General features: G+C 48.3%; 1 protein-coding gene across 1 annotated transcript; it reads right to left on the bottom strand.

Moving 5' to 3' along the window:
- Nucleotides 1-352: 352 nt before the first annotated feature.
- LOC135570184 (rho GDP-dissociation inhibitor 2-like) lies at nt 353-8417 on the bottom strand. Its single transcript, XM_065016286.1, has 3 exons — nt 8316-8417; nt 2911-2974; nt 353-2515 (listed from the first exon to the last, which is right to left on the bottom strand). The coding sequence occupies exons 1-3, from the start codon at nt 8355-8357 to the stop codon at nt 2316-2318; spliced, it is 306 nt and encodes a 101-aa protein (XP_064872358.1). The 5' UTR covers nt 8358-8417; the 3' UTR covers nt 353-2315.
- Nucleotides 8418-16453: the final 8036 nt, after the last annotated feature.

The following is a 16453-nucleotide window of genomic DNA, read 5'->3' as shown; positions in this document are numbered from 1 at the left end:
TCCATACTGATATACCCAGGAAGTAGCTAGGAGTGACATGATGGTCCAAGCATACTGATATACCCAGGCTAACCAATCACCATCGTAACATTCTAATTTACATTCTGACTGGAATAATCATTTCATGATACTTTGGGTGCTAACAGTGGCGCCCATTACAGATACTAAACCTCCAACCCAGTTGACCCTCTACTGTACTGTATAGATATGTCTCAGGGTCACTAACCTGCCAGGGAGGTAAAGACACTGTGTAGGCTACTTCCGTTGGGCTGTATTCTGTAGCGACTATTCCAGAACATATTGTACACATCACAAGCACATGTTCTTCATCATAGCCAGACAACAGGCTTCCTCAGGATGTTTACATGATGTTTAATGGGAGATGGATGATACATGGTGAATGGTGTTATCTTTTTAAAGAGCAACTCTCTCAATATAGGCAAAGAGGCAGACATTTTGGGGGAAATGACATTCAAGAAGCATTGAAAAAAATAGAGCAACTATAAAAGGACAAACCTGAGAAAACAACAGTTGTCTGTTGATATGTTACCATGGTAACACTCCCCCAGACCGCGTGAAGTTGATATGTTACCATGGTAACACTCCTCCAGACAGCGTGAAGTTGATATGTTACCATGGTAACACTCCTCCAGACAGCGTGAAGTTGATATGTTACCATGGTAACACTCCTCCAGACAGCGTGAAACCATGTTGTTTTACATGAATCCAATAACAGCTCAGGTGTGTCAACTATAACAGAGACAGAAGGCAACTGAAAGACACAGTAACATAAATGAGATTCTAGATGTAGGACTTAGAAGATGGTCATTCTAGATGTAGAACTTAGAAGATGGTCATTCTAGATGTAGAACTTAGAAGATGGTCATTCTAGATGTAGGACTTAGAAGATGGTCATTCTAGAACTATAACTTAGAAGATGGTCATTCTAGAACTATAACTTAGAAGATGGTCATTCTAGATGTAGAACTTAGAAGATGGTCATTCTAGAACTATAACTTAGAAGATGGTCATTCCAGAACTATAACTTAGAAGATGGTCATTCTAGATGTAGAACTTAGAAGATGGTCATTCTAGATGTAGGACTTAGAAGATGGTCATTCTAGATGTAGGACTTAGAAGATGGTCATTCTAGAACTATAACTTAGAAGATGGTCATTCTAGATGTAGGACTTAGAAGATGGTCATTATAGATGTAGGACTTAGAAGATGGTCATTCTAGATGTAGGACTTAGAAGATGGTCATTCTAGATGTAGGACTTAGAAGATGGTCATTCTAGATGTAGAACTTAGAAGATGGTCATTCTAGATGTAGAACTTAGAAGATGGTCATTCTAGATGTAGGACCTAGAAGATGGTCATTCTAGATGTAGGACTTAGAAGATGGTAACTTCTTGAGGAGTATGAGACACGCTGTTGTCAAACATTCTAACTGATAACTAACATTACAAAGGGCTGCTCCTTGAAACCTTGTTGAACTGGCAATTTTCTGAATAGAACACTTTAGAATAACCTTCTAGAATGTGCCTCTCCCACTATGGGGTGTAAATACATCTCCATACTCCAACGTCACTGTATGAGTGAGTCCCACGGGTTTAACTTCATTTGATCCCCTTCAGTTAACACACTGTAGTAGAGAACATCAGATTACATCACAAATAGACAAGTGGATCTCCACCTACAGCTCACACCCCCTGCCTCCCAAAATGGCCCCCTATTCCCTACATAGTGCACTACTTTTAACCAGAGCCCTGCGGGTAGTGCACTATATAGGGAATAGGGGGCCATATTGGTTTGTAGCCCACGATGTTCGGTTGTCTACTATGATGTGATACTGGTTTGGTTTATGACAACATCCTCTCTGTCTCGTTCTAGACCGTGCCTAACCTAACTTCCTGTTTACACCTTTCATACCGGCCTCTGTCTTTTACTATTATACAGGTGGGCCTTGGAGGGAGGGGGAGAGGAGGGGGGAGGAAGAAAGAGGGAGAGACAGTCCTTCTAAATGAAGAGGGAGAGAAGGAGGGAGAGGGGAGACACGGGGAGAGGGATGAGGTCTCTATCCATCCCAGTCCTTCTAAATGAAGAGGGAGAGAAGGAGGGAGAGGGGAGACAAGGGGAGAGGGAAGCATGGAGAGAAGGAAGAGGTCTCTATCCATCCCAGTCCTTCTTGATGGAGGAAGAAGGGATGAAAGTGGGGGAGACAAGGGAGAGAGAAGGAAGGAAGGAAGGAAGGGGAAAGGGAGAGGTGGAGACACAGGGAGAGGGAAGGAGGGAGAGAGAAATGAGGCTCCTCTCTATTCGTCCCAGTCCTTCTTGATCCCCAGGTTCCACTCCCAGGAGAGGTGGTCGGTCTTGTCGTCGTCGGTGAAGTGGGACTTGATGTGGTAGCTGCCTCTGACAATCATGCCTTTGGGCGCCTCCTCCACCGGGGTCATGAACTCGTGCTCCTCCACCCGCGGCCCGTAGCTGCCCACCATGTACACAGCCTTGTCCACTGCACGACACAAAATGGACGCTCAGTTGCACACTTGCTAGCCAGGTTTTAGGTGAATGTGGGGGAAACTGTGACAATTTGTGTCAGTGACAACACACCAAATGGCGGCTCAGTTGAACAGTTGGTAATCAGGTTTTAGGTGAATGTGGGGGAAACTGACATCTTGTGTCAATGAAAACACACAAAATGGCAGCTCAGTTGCATCGCTGTTAACCCGGAATTAGGTGTACGTGTGGAAACTGTGATGTCTTGTGTCGATGACAACACATAAAATGGCAGCTCAGTTGCACCCTTGCTAGCCAGGGTTTAGATGTATGTATCAGAAACTGCCACGGTCTATGGGCCTAAACAGCACAGCGTATCCACACCTCGGCACAAAATGGGGTCCTCCTTACCTCTGATTCCTTTCCTGTAGGTCAGATGGACGTACTTCAGCCCAGACACAATATCCCTGTTAACCTGGAGAGGAGAGGAGAGGAGGGGAGGGAAGGGGAGAGGAGGAGGAGAGGAGAGGAGGGGAGGGAAGGGGAGAGGAGGAGGGGAGGAGAGGGAGGAGGGGAGGGGAGGAGGAGGGGAGGGAAGGGAAGGGGAGAGGAGGAGGGGAGGAGGAGAGGAGGAGGAGGGGAGGGGAGGAGGGGAGGGGAGGAGGAGGGAGGGGAGGGGAGGGGAGGGGAGGGGAGAGAGGAGATTGGAGGAGGGGAGAGGAGGGAAGGAAAGGAAAGGAGAGTTATTGTAATATGAAGTCTCATTAAGAGGCAACTTTAGACAGCTTTGTTCCAAAACAATCTACTCCCTATTCAGTGCACAATGTTTGACCAGGGCACTTAGCCCTATAGACCCTGGTCTATATTAGTGCCCTCAGTCCTATAGACCCTGGTCTAAAGTAGTGCCCTTAGTCCTATAGATCCTGGTCTAAGTAGTGCCCTCAGTCCTATAGGCCCTGGTCTAAAGTAGTGCCCTTAGTCCTATAGACCCTGGTCTAAGTAGTGCCCTTAGTCCTATAGATCCTGGTCTAAAGTAGTGCCCTTCGTCCTATAGGCCCTGGTCTAAAGTAGTGCCCTTAGTCCTATAGGTCCTGGTCTAAAGTAGTGCCCTTAGTCCTATAGACCCTGGTCTAAAGTAGTGCCCTTAGTCCTATAGGTCCTGGTCTAAAGTAGTGCCCTCAGTCCTATAGACCCTGGTCTAAAGTAGTGCCCTTAGTCCTATAGATCCTGGTCTAAGTAGTGCCCTCAGTCCTATAGGTCCTGGTCTAAAGTAGTGCCCTTCGTCCTATAGGCCCTGGTCTAAAGTAGTGCCCTTAGTCCTATAGGTCCTGGTCTAAAATAGTGCCCTTAGTCCTATAGACCCTGGTCTAAAGTAGTGCCCTTAGTCCTATAGGCCCTGGTCTAAAGTAGTGCCCTCAGTCCTATAGACCCTGGTCTAAAGTAGTGCCCTTAGTCTTATATGCCCTGGTCTAAAGTAGTGCCCTTAGCCCTATAGGTCCTGGTCTAAAGTAGTGCCCTCAGCCCTATAGACCCTGGTCTAAAGTAGTGCTCTTACTTAGCCCTATAGGCCCTGGTCTAAAGTAGTGCCATTAGCCCTATAGGCCCTGGTCTAAAGTAGTGCCCTTAGCCCTATGGGTCCTGGTCTAAAGTAGTGCACTATATATGGAATAGGGTGCCATTTGAGGCACACACAAGTAGGGGTGTGAACGTTTCAAATTGTGATCTTGAACTTTAAGAAAAATCCCTAACAGAAAAACAGTTGTTTTGGTGGCCTAGTGATGGAAGTCAGATCCCACTGCCTGTTCAATGGTGCTTCTAAACCATCTCCAGAGTAGTGCCCTCAGTCCTATAGACCCTGGTCTAAAGTAGTGCCCTCAGTCCTATAGACCCTGGTCTAAAGTAGTGCCCTTAGTCCTATAGGTCCTGTTCAATGGTGCTTCTAAACCATCTCCAGAGTAGCGCCCTCAGTCCTATAGACCCTGGTCTAAAGTAGTGCCCTTAGTCCTATAGGTCCTGTTCAATGGTGCTTCTAAACCATCTCCAGAGTAGCGCCCTCAGTCCTATAGACCCTGGTCTAAAGTAGTGCCCTTAGTCCTATAGGTCCTGTTCAATGGTGCTTCTAAACCATCTCCAGAGAAGGTTTCCTGTTGGCATTCAAAAAGCCCTTGTGTACCTTTATAGACGAACAGACATGCCGTAGCCTGACACCGCCTGGTATAGAGGTCCTGGATGGCAGGAAGCTTGACCCAAGTGATGTACTGGGCCGTTCGCACTACCCTCTGTAGTGCCTTGCGGTCGGAGGCCGAGCAGTTGCCATTACCAGGCGGTGATACAAACAGGATGCTTTCGATGGTGCAGGTGTAGAACCTTTTGAGGATCTGAGGACCCATGCCAAATCTTTTCAGTCTCTTGAGGGGGAATAGGTTTTGTTGTGCCCTCTTCACAACTGTATTGGTATGCTTGGACTATGTTAGTTTGCTGGTGATGTGGACACCAAGGAACTTGAAGCTCTCAACCTGCTCCACTACAGCCCCGTCGATGAGAATGGGGGCGTGTTCGGTCCTCGTTTTCCTGTAGTCCACAATCATCATCTTTGTCTTGATCACATTGAGGAAGGGTTGTTGTCCTGGCACCACACGGCCAGGTCTCTAACCTCCCTATAGGCTGTCTCGTCGTTGTCGGTGATCAGTCCTACCACTGTTTTGCCATCGGCAAACTTGATGATGTGTTGGAGTCGTGCCTGGCTGTGCAGTCATGAGTGAACAGGGAGTACATTAGGGGACTGAGCACACACCACTGAGGGGCCCCTGTGTTGAGGATCAGCATGGCAGATGTGTTGTTACCTAACCTCATCACCTGGGGGCGGCCCCGTCAGGAAGTCCAGGATCCAGTTGCAGAGGGAGGTGTTTAGTCCCAGGGTCCTTAGCTTATTGATGAGCTTTGGGGGCACTATGGTGTTAAACGCTGAGCTGTAGTCAATGAATAGCATTTTCATTGGTCTTCCTTTTGTCCAGGTGGGAAAGGGCAGTGTGGAGTGCAATAGAGATTGCATGATCTGTGGATCTGTTAGGACGGGTATGCAAAGTGGAGTGGGTCTAGGGTTTCTGGGATAATGGTGTTGATGTGAGCCATGACCAGCCTTTTAAAGCACTCCATGGCTACAGATGTGAGTGCTACGGGTCTGTAGTCATTTAGGCAGGTTACCTTAGTGTTCTTGGGCACAGGGACTATGGTGGTCTGCTTAAAACATGTTGGTATTACAGACTAAGACAGGGAGAGGTTGAAAATGTCAGTGAAGACACTTGCCAGTTGGTCAGCACATGCTCGCAGTACACGTCCTGGTAATCCGTCTGGCCCTATGGCCTTGTGAATGTTGACCTGTTTAAAGGTCTTACTCACATCGGCTGAGGAGAACGTGATCACACAGTCTTCCAGAACAGCTGGTGCTCTCATGCATATTTCAGTGTTATTTGCCTCAAAGCGAGCATAGAAGTAGTTTAGCTCATCTGGTAGGCTCGTGTCACTGGGCAGTTCTCAGCTGTGCTTCCCTTTGTAGTCTGTAATAGTTTGCAAGCCCTGCCACATCCGACGAGCGTCAGAAGCGGTGTAGTACAACTCGATCTTAGTCCTGTATTGACGCTTTGCCTGTTTGATGGTTCGTCGGAGGGCTTTGCGGGATATATTATAAGCTTCCGGGTTAGTCCTGCTTCTTGAAAGCGCCAGCTTTCGCCTTTAACTCAGTGAGGGTGTTGCCTGTAATCCATAGCTTCTGGTTGGGGTATGTACATACGGTCACTGTGGGGACGACCTCATCGATGCACTTATTGATGAAGCCAATGTCTGATGTGGTGTACTCCTCAATGCCATCAGAGGAATCCTGGAACATATTCCAGTCTGTGCTAGCAAAACAGTCCTGTTGCTTAGCAACTGCTTACTTTGACCACTTTTTTATTGATCTAGTCACTGCTGCTTCCTGCTTCAATTTTTGCTTGTAAGCAGGAATCAGAAGGATAGAATTATGGTCAAGTTTGCCAAATGGAGTGCGAGGGAGAGCTTTGTATGCGTCTCCTCATACCCTCGTAAAACTGACTATCCTACCGATCCTTGACTTCGCCGATGTCATTTACAAAATAGCCTCCAACACCCTACTCAGCAAACTGGATGTAGTCTATCACAGTGCCATCCGCTTGGTCACCAAAGCCCCACTGGTCATCCCCAAAGTCAACACCTACTTTGGTGCCTTTCCTTCCAGTTCTCTGCTGCCAATGACTGGAAGGAATTGCAAAAATCACTGAAGCTGGAGACTTATATATCCCTCTCTAACTTTAAGCATCAGCTGTCGGAGCAGCTTACCGATCACTCTACCTGTACACAGCCCATCTGTCAATAGCACACCAAACTACCTCATCCCCATATTGTTATTTATCTACATGCTCTTTTGCATCCCAGTATTTCTACTTGCACATCATCATCTGCACATCTATCACTCCAGTGTTCATTTGCTAAATTGTAATTATTTTGCCTCCTCGTTTATGTCACACTGCTATGCTTTATCTTGACCAGGTCGCAGTTGTAAATGAGCCTAGAACTTGTTCTCAACTGGCCTACCTGGTTAAATAAAGGTGTTCTCAACTGGCCTACCTGGTTAAATAAAGGTGTTCTCAACTGGTTAAATGGCCTACCTGGTTAAATAAAGGTGTTCTCAACTGGCCTACCTGGTTAAATAAAGGTGAAATAAAAAAAATAAAAAAGGGAAGAGAAGAGAGCAGAACAGAACCAAACAGAGCAGAACAGAACCAAACAGAGCAGAACAGAACCAAACAGAGCAGAACAGAAAGGTGAAGAGGAGATCAATCCCTGATCTGTTTCACCAGTCTTGTGTTTATCTCCCCCCACCAGGTGTCTCCTATTTCCCTCCATTATCCCCAGTGTATTTATACCTGCGTTTTCTGGTTGTCTGTTGCCAGTTCGTCTTGTTTTGTCAGGTCTTACCAGCGTGTTTCCTGTTTCTCCTGTTCAAGTTCTAGTGTTCTAGTCTTCCCGGTTCCAACCTTTCTGCCGTTCTGTCCCTGATAGACTCTGTCTTGGACTTGCGAACCTCTGCCTGCTGTCCTGGCCCTGAACCTGCCTGCCGTTCTGGCCCTGAGCCTGCCTGCCGTCCTGGCCCTGAGCCTGCCTGCCGTCCTGGCCCTGAGCCTGCCTGCCGTCCTGGCCCTGAGCCTGCCTGCCGTTCTGTCCCTGATAGACTCTGTCTTGGACTTACGAACCTCTGCCTGCCCTGCCGTCCTGGCCCTGAGCCTGCCTGCCGTTCTGACCCTGAGCCTGCCTGCCGTCCTGGCCCTGAGCCTGCCTGCAGTCCTGGCCCTGAGCCTGCCTGCCGTCCTGGCCCTGAGCCTGCCTGCCGTCCTGGCCATGAGCCTGCCTGCCGTCCTGGCCCTGAGCCTGCCTGCCGTCCTGGCCCTGAGCCTGCCTGCCGTTCTGTCCCTGATTGACTCTGTCTTGGACTTACGAACCTCTGCCTGCCGTCCTGGCCCTGAGCCTGCCTGCCGTTCCTGCCCTGATTGACTCTGTCTTGGACTTACGAACCTCTGCCTGCCGTTCTGTCCCTGATAGACTCTGTCTTGGACTTACGAACCTCTGCCTGCCCTCGACCTGCCCTTTAAACTGTCCCTATGTTATAATAAATATTCTGAGACCCGAACCATCCGACTCCTGTATCTGCATCTAGGTCAAATGCTGAGTCGTGACAGAGATGTTCTCAGCTTAAAGTGTATCTTCACTCTGTAGTCCAGGACAAAGGAGGAGAAGGTTCTTACCTTGAAGTGTATCTTCACTCTGTAGTCCACTCCTTCCTTCATGGTGAAACTCTTCTTCTTCAGAGCCTCCGGGTCACCTGCAGGTCAACACCATGACAACGTGAGGTCAACAGATGAGGTTATCACTTCAATATTCAAACACAACAGCCAAACTGCTGATGATATCCATACGTTCTCTGTGTCTGGTCTCTGACTGTTCTCTGTGTCTGGTCTCTGACTGTTCTCTATGTCTGGTCTCTGACTGTTCTCTGTGTCTGGTCTCTGGCTGTTCTCTGTGTCTCTGACTGTTCTCTATGTCTGGTCTCTGACTGTTCTCTGTGTTTGGTCTCTGACTGTTCTCTGTGTCTGGTCTCTGACTGTTCTCTGTTCTCTGTGTCTCTGACTGTTCTCTGTGCCTGGTCTCTGACTGTTCTCTGTGTCTGGTCTTTGACTGTTCTCTGTGCCTGGTCTCTGACTGTTCTCTGTGTCTGGTCTCTGACTGTTCTCTGTGTCTGGTCTCTGACTGTTCTCTGTGTCTGTTCTCTGACTGTTCTCTGTGTCTGGTCTCTGACTGTTCTCTGTGTCTCTGACTGTTCTCTGTGCCTGTCTCTCTGTGTCTGGTCTCTGACTGTTCTCTGTGTCTGGTCTCTGACTGTTCTCTATGTCTGGTCTCTGACTGTTCTCTGTGTCTGGTCTCTGGCTGTTCTCTGTGTCTCTGACTGTTCTCTATGTCTGGTCTCTGACTGTTCTCTGTGTCTGGTCTCTGACTGTTCTCTGTGTCTGGTCTCTGACTGTTCTCTGTGTCTGGTCTCTGACTGTTCTCTGTGTCTGGTCTCTGACTGTTCTCTGTGTCTGTTCTCTGACTGTTCTCTGTGTCTGGTCTCTGACTGTTCTCTGTGTCTGGTCTCTGACTGTTCTCTGACTGTTCTCTGTGTCTGGTCTCTGACTGTTCTCTGTGTCTGGACTCTGACTGTTCTCTGTGGCTGGTCTCTGACTGTTCTCTGTGGCTGGTCTCTGACTGTTCTCTGTGGCTGGTCTCTGACTGTTCTCTGTGTCTGGTCTCTGACTGTTCTCTGTGTCTGGTCTCTGACTGTTCTCTGTGTCTGTTCTCTGTGTCTGGTCTCTGGCTGTTCTCTGTGTCTCTGACTGTTCTCTGTGTCTGGTCTCTGACTGTTCTCTGTGTCTGGTCTCTGACTGTTCTCTCTGACTGTTCTCTGTGTCTGGTCTCTGACTGTTCTCTGTGTCTGGTCTCTGACTGTTCTCTGTGTCTGGTCTCTGACTGTTCTCTGTGTCTCTGACTGTTCTCTGTGTCTGGTCTCTGACTGTTCTCTGTGTCTCTGACTGTTCTCTGTGTCTGGTCTCTGACTGTTCTCTGTGTCTGGTCTCTGACTGTTCTCTGTGTCTCTGACTGTTCTCTGTGTCTGGGGTTTATAGATTAAAAATAAGTCCCAAATGGCACACTATTCCCTATATAGTGCACTACTTTATTATTCAACCATGCTGGTCATTTATGAACATTTGAACATCTTGGCCACGTTCTGTTATAATCTCCACCCGGCACAGCCAGAAGAGGACTGGCCACCCCACATATGCTCTCTCTAATTCTCTCTTTCTTTCTCTCTCTCGGAGGACCTGAGCCCTAGGACCGTGCCCCAGGACTACCTGCCATGATGACTCCTTGCTGTCCCCAGTCCACCTGACTGTGCTGCTGCTCCAGTTTCAACTGCCTTATTATTATACGACCATGCTGGTCATTTATAAACATTTGAACATCTTGGTCATGTTCTGTTATAATCTCTACCCGGCACAGCCAGAAGAGGACTGGCCACCCCACATAGCCTGGTTCCTCTCTAGGTTTCTTCCTAGGTTTTGGCCTTTCTAGGGAGTTTTTCCTAGCCACCGTGCTTTTACACCTGCATTGTTTGCTGTTTGGGGTTTTAGGCTGGGTTTCTGTACAGCACTTTGAGATATCAGCTGATGTACGAAGGGCTATATAAATAAATTTGATTTGATTTGATTTGATTTAGACTAGGGCCCTATGGTACCCTATTCCCTACATAGTGCACTACTTTAGACCAGGGCCCAATGGCAACCTATTCCCTATATAGTGCACTACATTTGACCAGAACCCACTCTAGAACCCTCTGATCACAGATAATGGGTGTTTAATACATTTAAACTCTACACTTTACCCTGCTGGAAAAGCCTTATCATGGAGGGATACAGGGGAGGAGGGGGATGAAGAGGAGGAGGGATACAGGGGAGGAGGGGGATGAAGAGGAGGAGGAGGAGGACAGGGGAAGGGGAAGAAGAGGAGGAGGAGGACAGGGGAGGAGGGGATATAGAGGAGGAGGAGGACAGGGGAAGAGGGGGATATAGAGGAGGAGGAGGAGGACAGGGGGGGGATGAAGAGGAGGAGGACAGGGGAGGAGGGGGATGAAGAGGAGGAGGGATACAGGGGAGGAGGGGGATGAAGAGGAGGAGGAGGAGGACAGGGGAAGGGGAAGAAGAGGAGGAGGAGGAGGACAGGGAGGAGGGGGATATAGAGGAGGAGGAGGAGGACAGGGGAAGGGGGATGAAAGAGGAGGAGGAGGAGGACAGGGGAGGAGGGGGATATAGAGGAGGAGGAGGAGGACAGGGGAAGGGGGATGAAGAGGAGGAGGAGGAGGACAGGGGAAGAGGGGGATATAGAGGAGGAGGAGGAGGACAGGGGAAGGGGGATGAAGAGGAGGAGGAGGAGGACAGGGGAGGGGGATGAAGAGGAGGAGGGATACAGGGGAGGAGGGGGATGAAGAGGAGGAGGAGGAGGAGGACAGGGGAAGGGGGAAGAAGAGGAGGAGGAGGAGGACAGGGGAGGAGGGGGATATAGAGGAGGAGGAGGAGGACAGGGGAAGGGGGATGAAGAGGAGGAGGACAGGGGAGGAGGGGATATAGAGGAGGAAGAGGAGGACAGGGGAAGGGGGATGAAGAGGAGGAGGACAGGGGAAGAGGGGGATATAGAGGAGGAGGAGGAGGACAGGGGAAGGGGGATGAAGAGGAGGAGGAGGAGGACAGGGGAGGGGGATGAAGAGGAGGAGGAGGAGGACAGGGGAGGAGGGGGATATAGAGGAGGAGGACAGGGGAAGGGGGATGAAGAGGAGGAGGAGGAGGACAGGGGAGGAGGGGGATATAGAGGAGGAGGAGGAGGAGGACAGGGGAAGGGGGATGAAGAGGAGGAGGACAGGGGAGGGGGAAGGGGGATCAAGAGGAGGAGGAGGAGGACAGGGGAAGGGGGAAGAAGAGGAGGAGGGATACAGGGGAGGAGGGGGATGAAGAGGAGGAGGAGGAGGACAGGGGAAGGGGGAAGAAGAGGAGGAGGGATACAGGGGAGGAGGGGATGAAGAGGAGGAGGGATACAGGGGGGAGGAGGGGATGAAGAGGAGGAGGAGGAGGACAGGGGAAGGGGGAAGAAGAGGAGGAGGAGGAGGACAGGGGAGGAGGGGATATAGAGGAGGAGGAGGAGGACAGGGAAGGGGGAAGGGGGATCAAGAGGAGGAGGAGGAGGACAGGGGAAGGGGAAGAAGAGGAGGAGGGATACAGGGGAGGAGGGGGATGAAGAGGAGGAGGAGGAGGACAGGGGAAGGGGGAAGAAGAGGAGGAGGGATACAGGGGAGGACGGGGATGAAGAGGAGGAGGAGGATGAAGAGGAGGAGGGGGACAGGGGAAGGTGGAAGAAGAGGAGAGATAAAAAGGAGAGAGATGGACAGAGAAGAGAGTGATAATGGTGTTGAAAGGAGGAGAGGGAAGGAGGAAGCAGTAGAGATAAAAGGAGAGATAAAAGGAGAGAGATGTAGAGAACAGAGGGAAGGAAGAGGCAGTAGAGATAAAAGGAGAGATAAAAGGAGAGATGTAGAGAACAGAGGGAATGAGGAAGCAGTAGAGATAAAAGGAGAGATAAAAGGAGAGAACAGAGGGAAGGAGGAGGCAGTAGAGATAAAAGGAGAGAGATGTAGAGAACAGAGGGAAGCAGTAGAGATAAAAGGAGAGAGATGTAGAGAACAGAGGGAAGGAGGAAGCAGTAGAGATAAAAGGAGAGATAAAAGGAGAGAACAGAGGGAAGGAGGAAGCAGTAGAGATAAAAGGAGAGATGTAGAGAACAGAGGGAAGAATGACGCAGCAGAGATAAAAGGAGAGATAAAAGGAGAGAGATGTAGAGAACAGAGGGAAGGAGGAAGCAGGAGAGATACAAGGAGAGAGATGTAGAGAACAGAGGGAAGGAGGAAGCAGCAGAGATAAAAGGAGAGATAAAAGGAGAGAGATGTAGAGAACAGAGGGAAGGAGGAAGCAGTAGAGATAAAAGGAGAGAGATGTAGAGAACAGAGGGAAGGAGGAGGCAGTAGAGATAAAAGGAGAGAGATGTAGAGAACAGAGGGAAGGAGGAAGCAGTAGAGATAAAAGGAGAGATAAAAGGAGAGAGATGTAGAGAACAGAGGGAAGAAGGAGGCAGTAGAGATGAAAGGAGAGATGTAGAGAACAGAGGGAAGGAGTAGAGATAAAAGGAGAGAGATGTAGAGAACAGAGGGAAGGAGGAGGCAGTAGAGATAAAAGGAGAGATAAAAGGAGAGAGATGTAGAGAACAGAGGGAAGGAGGAGGCAGTAGAGATAAAAGGAGAGATAAAAGGAGAGAGATGTAGAGAACAGAGGGAAGGAGGAAGCAGTAGAGATAAAAGGAGAGAGATGTAGAGAACAGAGGGAAGGAGGAGGCAGTAGAGATAAAAGGAGAGATGCAGAGAACAGAGGGAAGGAGGAGGCAGTAGAGATACAAGGAGAGAGATGTAGAGAACAGAGGGAAGGAGGAAGCAGCAGAGATAAAAGGAGAGATAAAAGGAGAGAGATGTAGAGAACAGAGGGAAGGAGGAAGCAGTAGAGATAAAAGGAGAGAGATGTAGAGAACAGAGGGAAGGAGGAAGCAGGAGAGATAAAAGGAGAGAGATGTAGAGAACAGAGGGAAGGAGGAGGCAGTAGAGATAAAAGGAGAGAGATGTAGAGAACAGACGGAAGGAGGAAGCAGTAGAGATAAAAGGAGAGATGTAGAGAACAGAGGGAAGGAGGAGGCAGTAGAGATAAAAGGAGAGAGATGTAGAGAACAGAGGGAAGGAGGAGGCAGTAGAGATAAAAGGAGAGATAAAAGGAGAGAACAGAGGGAAGGAGGAAGCAGTAGAGATAAAAGGAGAGATGTAGAGAACAGAGGGAAGGAGTAGAGATAAAAGGAGAGATGTAGAGAACAGAGGGAAGGAGGAGGCAGTAGAGATAAAAGGAAAGATGTAGAGAACAGAGGGAAGGAGGAGGCAGTAGAGATAAAAGGAGAGATGTAGAGAACAGAGGGAAGGAGTAGAGATAAAAGGAGAGATGTAGAGAACAGAGGGAAGGAGGAGGCAGTAGAGATAAAAGGAGAGATGTAGAGAACAGAGGGAAGGAGGAGGCAGTAGAGATAAAAGGAGAGATAAAAGGAGAGAGATGTAGAGAACAGAGGGAAGGAGGAGGCAGTAGAGATAAAAGGAGAGATGTAGAGAACAGAGGGAAGGAGGAGGCAGTAGAGATACAAGGAGAGAGATGTAGAGAACAGAGGGAAGGAGGAAGCAGCAGAGATAAAAGGAGAGATAAAAGGAGAGAGATGTAGAGAACAGAGGGAAGGAGGAAGCAGTAGAGATAAAAGGAGAGAGATGTAGAGAACAGAGGGAAGGAGGAAGCAGGAGAGATAAAAGGAGAGAGATGTAGAGAACAGAGGGAAGGAGGAGGCAGTAGAGATAAAAGGAGAGAGATGTAGAGAACAGAGGGAAGGAAGAGGCAGTAGAGATAAAAGGAGAGATAAAAGGAGAGAGATGTAGAGAACAGAGGGAAGAAGGAGGCAGTAGAGATAAAAGGAGAGAGATGTAGAGAACAGAGGGAAGGAGGAGGCAGTAGAGATAAAAGGAGAGATAAAAGGAGAGAGATGTAGAGAACAGAGGGAAGGAGGAAGCAGTAGAGATAAAAGGAGAGAGATTTAGAGAACAGATGGAAGGAGGAGGCAGTAGAGATACAAGGAGAGATAAAAGAGAGAGATGTAGAGAACAGAGGGAAGAAGGAGGCAGTAGAGATAAAAGGAGAGAGATGTAGAGAACAGAGGGAAGGAGGCAGTAGAGATAAAAGGAGAGAGATGTAGAGAACAGAGGGAAGAAGGAGGCAGTAGAGATAAAAGGAGAGAGATGTAGAGAACAGAGGGAAGGAGGAGGCAGTAGAGATAAAAGGAGAGATAAAAGGAGAGAGATGTAGAGAACAGAGGGAAGAAGGAGGCAGTAGAGATAAAAGGAGAGAGATGTAGAGAACAGAGGGAAGGAGGAGGCAGTAGAGATAAAAGGAGAGATGTAGAGAACAGAGGGAAGGAGGAGGCAGTAGAGATAAAAGGAGAGAGATGTAGAGGAACAGAGGGAAGGAGGAGGCAGTAGAGATAAAAGGAGAGATAAAAGGAGAGAGATGTAAAGAACAGAGGGAAGAAGGAGGCAGTAGAGATAAAAGGAGAGAGATGTAGAGAACAGAGGGAAGAAGGGGGCAGTAGAGATAAAAGGAGAGAGATGTAGAGAACAGAGGGAAGGAGGAGGCACTAGAGATAAAAGGAGAGATAAAAGGAGAGAGATGTAGAGAATAGAGGGAAGAAGGAGGCAGTAGAGATAAAAGGAGAGAGATGTAGAGAACAGAGGGAAGGAGGAGGCAGTAGAGATAAAAGGAGAGATGTAGAGAACAGAGGGAAGGAGGAGGCAGTAGAGATAAAAGGAGAGAGATGTAGAGGAACAGAGGGAAGGAGGAGGCAGTAGAGATAAAAGGAGAGAGATGTAGAGAACAGAGGGAAGGAGGACGCAGTAGAGATAAAAGGGAAAGGACAGCACTGATGTGTTGTGGTACACATACACACACACACACACACACTTTAAAGAATTGCTATTTCTTATGCAAGTGACCAGCCTACTGCTAAATACATGGCTACAACTCACAGTAAAGCCTGTGGGGTCCCCTACAGGATAGCTCCCACATTACACACATAATCTCCCTTTTAGCCGAACACTGTGTGCCCGAAGAGCCGTAATTACGCTGTACTAGATATCTTCACTCTGAATAAACTGTCGCTTGTCATAACAATTTACCACTTTGTCTGAATCGATCCTTGACCGGCTCACCCATCTACATATCTAATTATTAACAGAACTTGGTAAGCAGAAGATAGTTAACTAACGGTCCAGTCGAAGTGAGCTGATTGGGTGTGAGAGAGGGGGTGAGCGGGTGTAAGGACGATTCGAGGAGGACGGGTGATGATTTTTCGGTGGGTGGACAACAATTCTGCTCAACTCGGGAAACTGATCTAAAGGTGCACCATAAATAAGGTAAGCAAAACCTGTTAAATCAAACTTTGCATATTGTTGTATAGTCTGTCTAAATTTTGATCAGTATTTCCGAGTAAGTATGAATTCTTGTGTAAAATTATAATTTGCTGACTTGTCGAAAAGAACAGTGTAGTGAACATATGTAGAAACAAGCCGGCGACGGCCGGTGTGATATAAATCATTGATGAGATATCAGTAAGGGGATAGTTAATTACTATTCATTAAATCTGGCGCCGAGGGGATAAATTGTAATTTTGTCCCGTGACCCGGTCAGCACAGTCTGATAGCTTTCAATGATGAGAGATCACTTTTAAGGCCTGGATAGTTCCGATAGGGGTCAGGAATAGATCAGTAAGGGGATAGTTAATTACTATTCATTAAATCTGGCGCCGAGGGGATAAATTGTAATTTTGTCCCGTGAACCGGTCGAGGCTAGTCTGAAAAATTCACTGATAGGGGTCGGACATGTGTAATAATTCTGATAGGGGTCAGCTCGATAGGGATCAGGAATAGAGATCAGTAAGGGGATAGTTAATTACTATTCATTAAATCTGGCGCCGAGGGGAGAAATTGTAATTTTGTCCCGCGACCCGGTACGGCTCAGTCTGATAGAAATTCACTGATAAGGATCGGCTTTCAGGGGTCAGAGAGATAACGTGTATTAATTCTGATAGGGGTCAGTTCGATAGGGATCAGTAGGGGATAGAATTGGATTCTAGAGTTTAATTTTATCCAGTAAATCCGCTTAGTGCGGTCTGATAGGGG

The sequence above is a fragment of the Oncorhynchus nerka genome, unplaced genomic scaffold, assembly GCF_034236695.1.
Source record: "Oncorhynchus nerka isolate Pitt River unplaced genomic scaffold, Oner_Uvic_2.0 unplaced_scaffold_1053, whole genome shotgun sequence".
Classification (NCBI taxonomy): Eukaryota; Metazoa; Chordata; class Actinopteri; order Salmoniformes; family Salmonidae; genus Oncorhynchus; species Oncorhynchus nerka.
The sequence above is the reverse complement of the archived record's forward strand: the minus strand, read 5'-3'. Positions and strand labels throughout refer to the sequence as shown.

Excerpts from the sequence above, each read along its gene's own strand:
- LOC135570184 (XM_065016286.1), bottom strand. The coding sequence starts at position 8,357 with ATGAAGGAAGGAGTGGACTACAGAGTGAAGATACACTTCAAG. Across the intron at positions 2,975-8,315 it reads GAGTGAAGATACACTTCAAG|GTTAACAGGGATATTGTGTC; the intron begins GTAAGAACCTTC and ends TCTCCTCTCCAG. Across the intron at positions 2,516-2,910 it reads CTACAGGAAAGGAATCAGAG|TGGACAAGGCTGTGTACATG; the intron begins GTAAGGAGGACC and ends TGTGTCGTGCAG.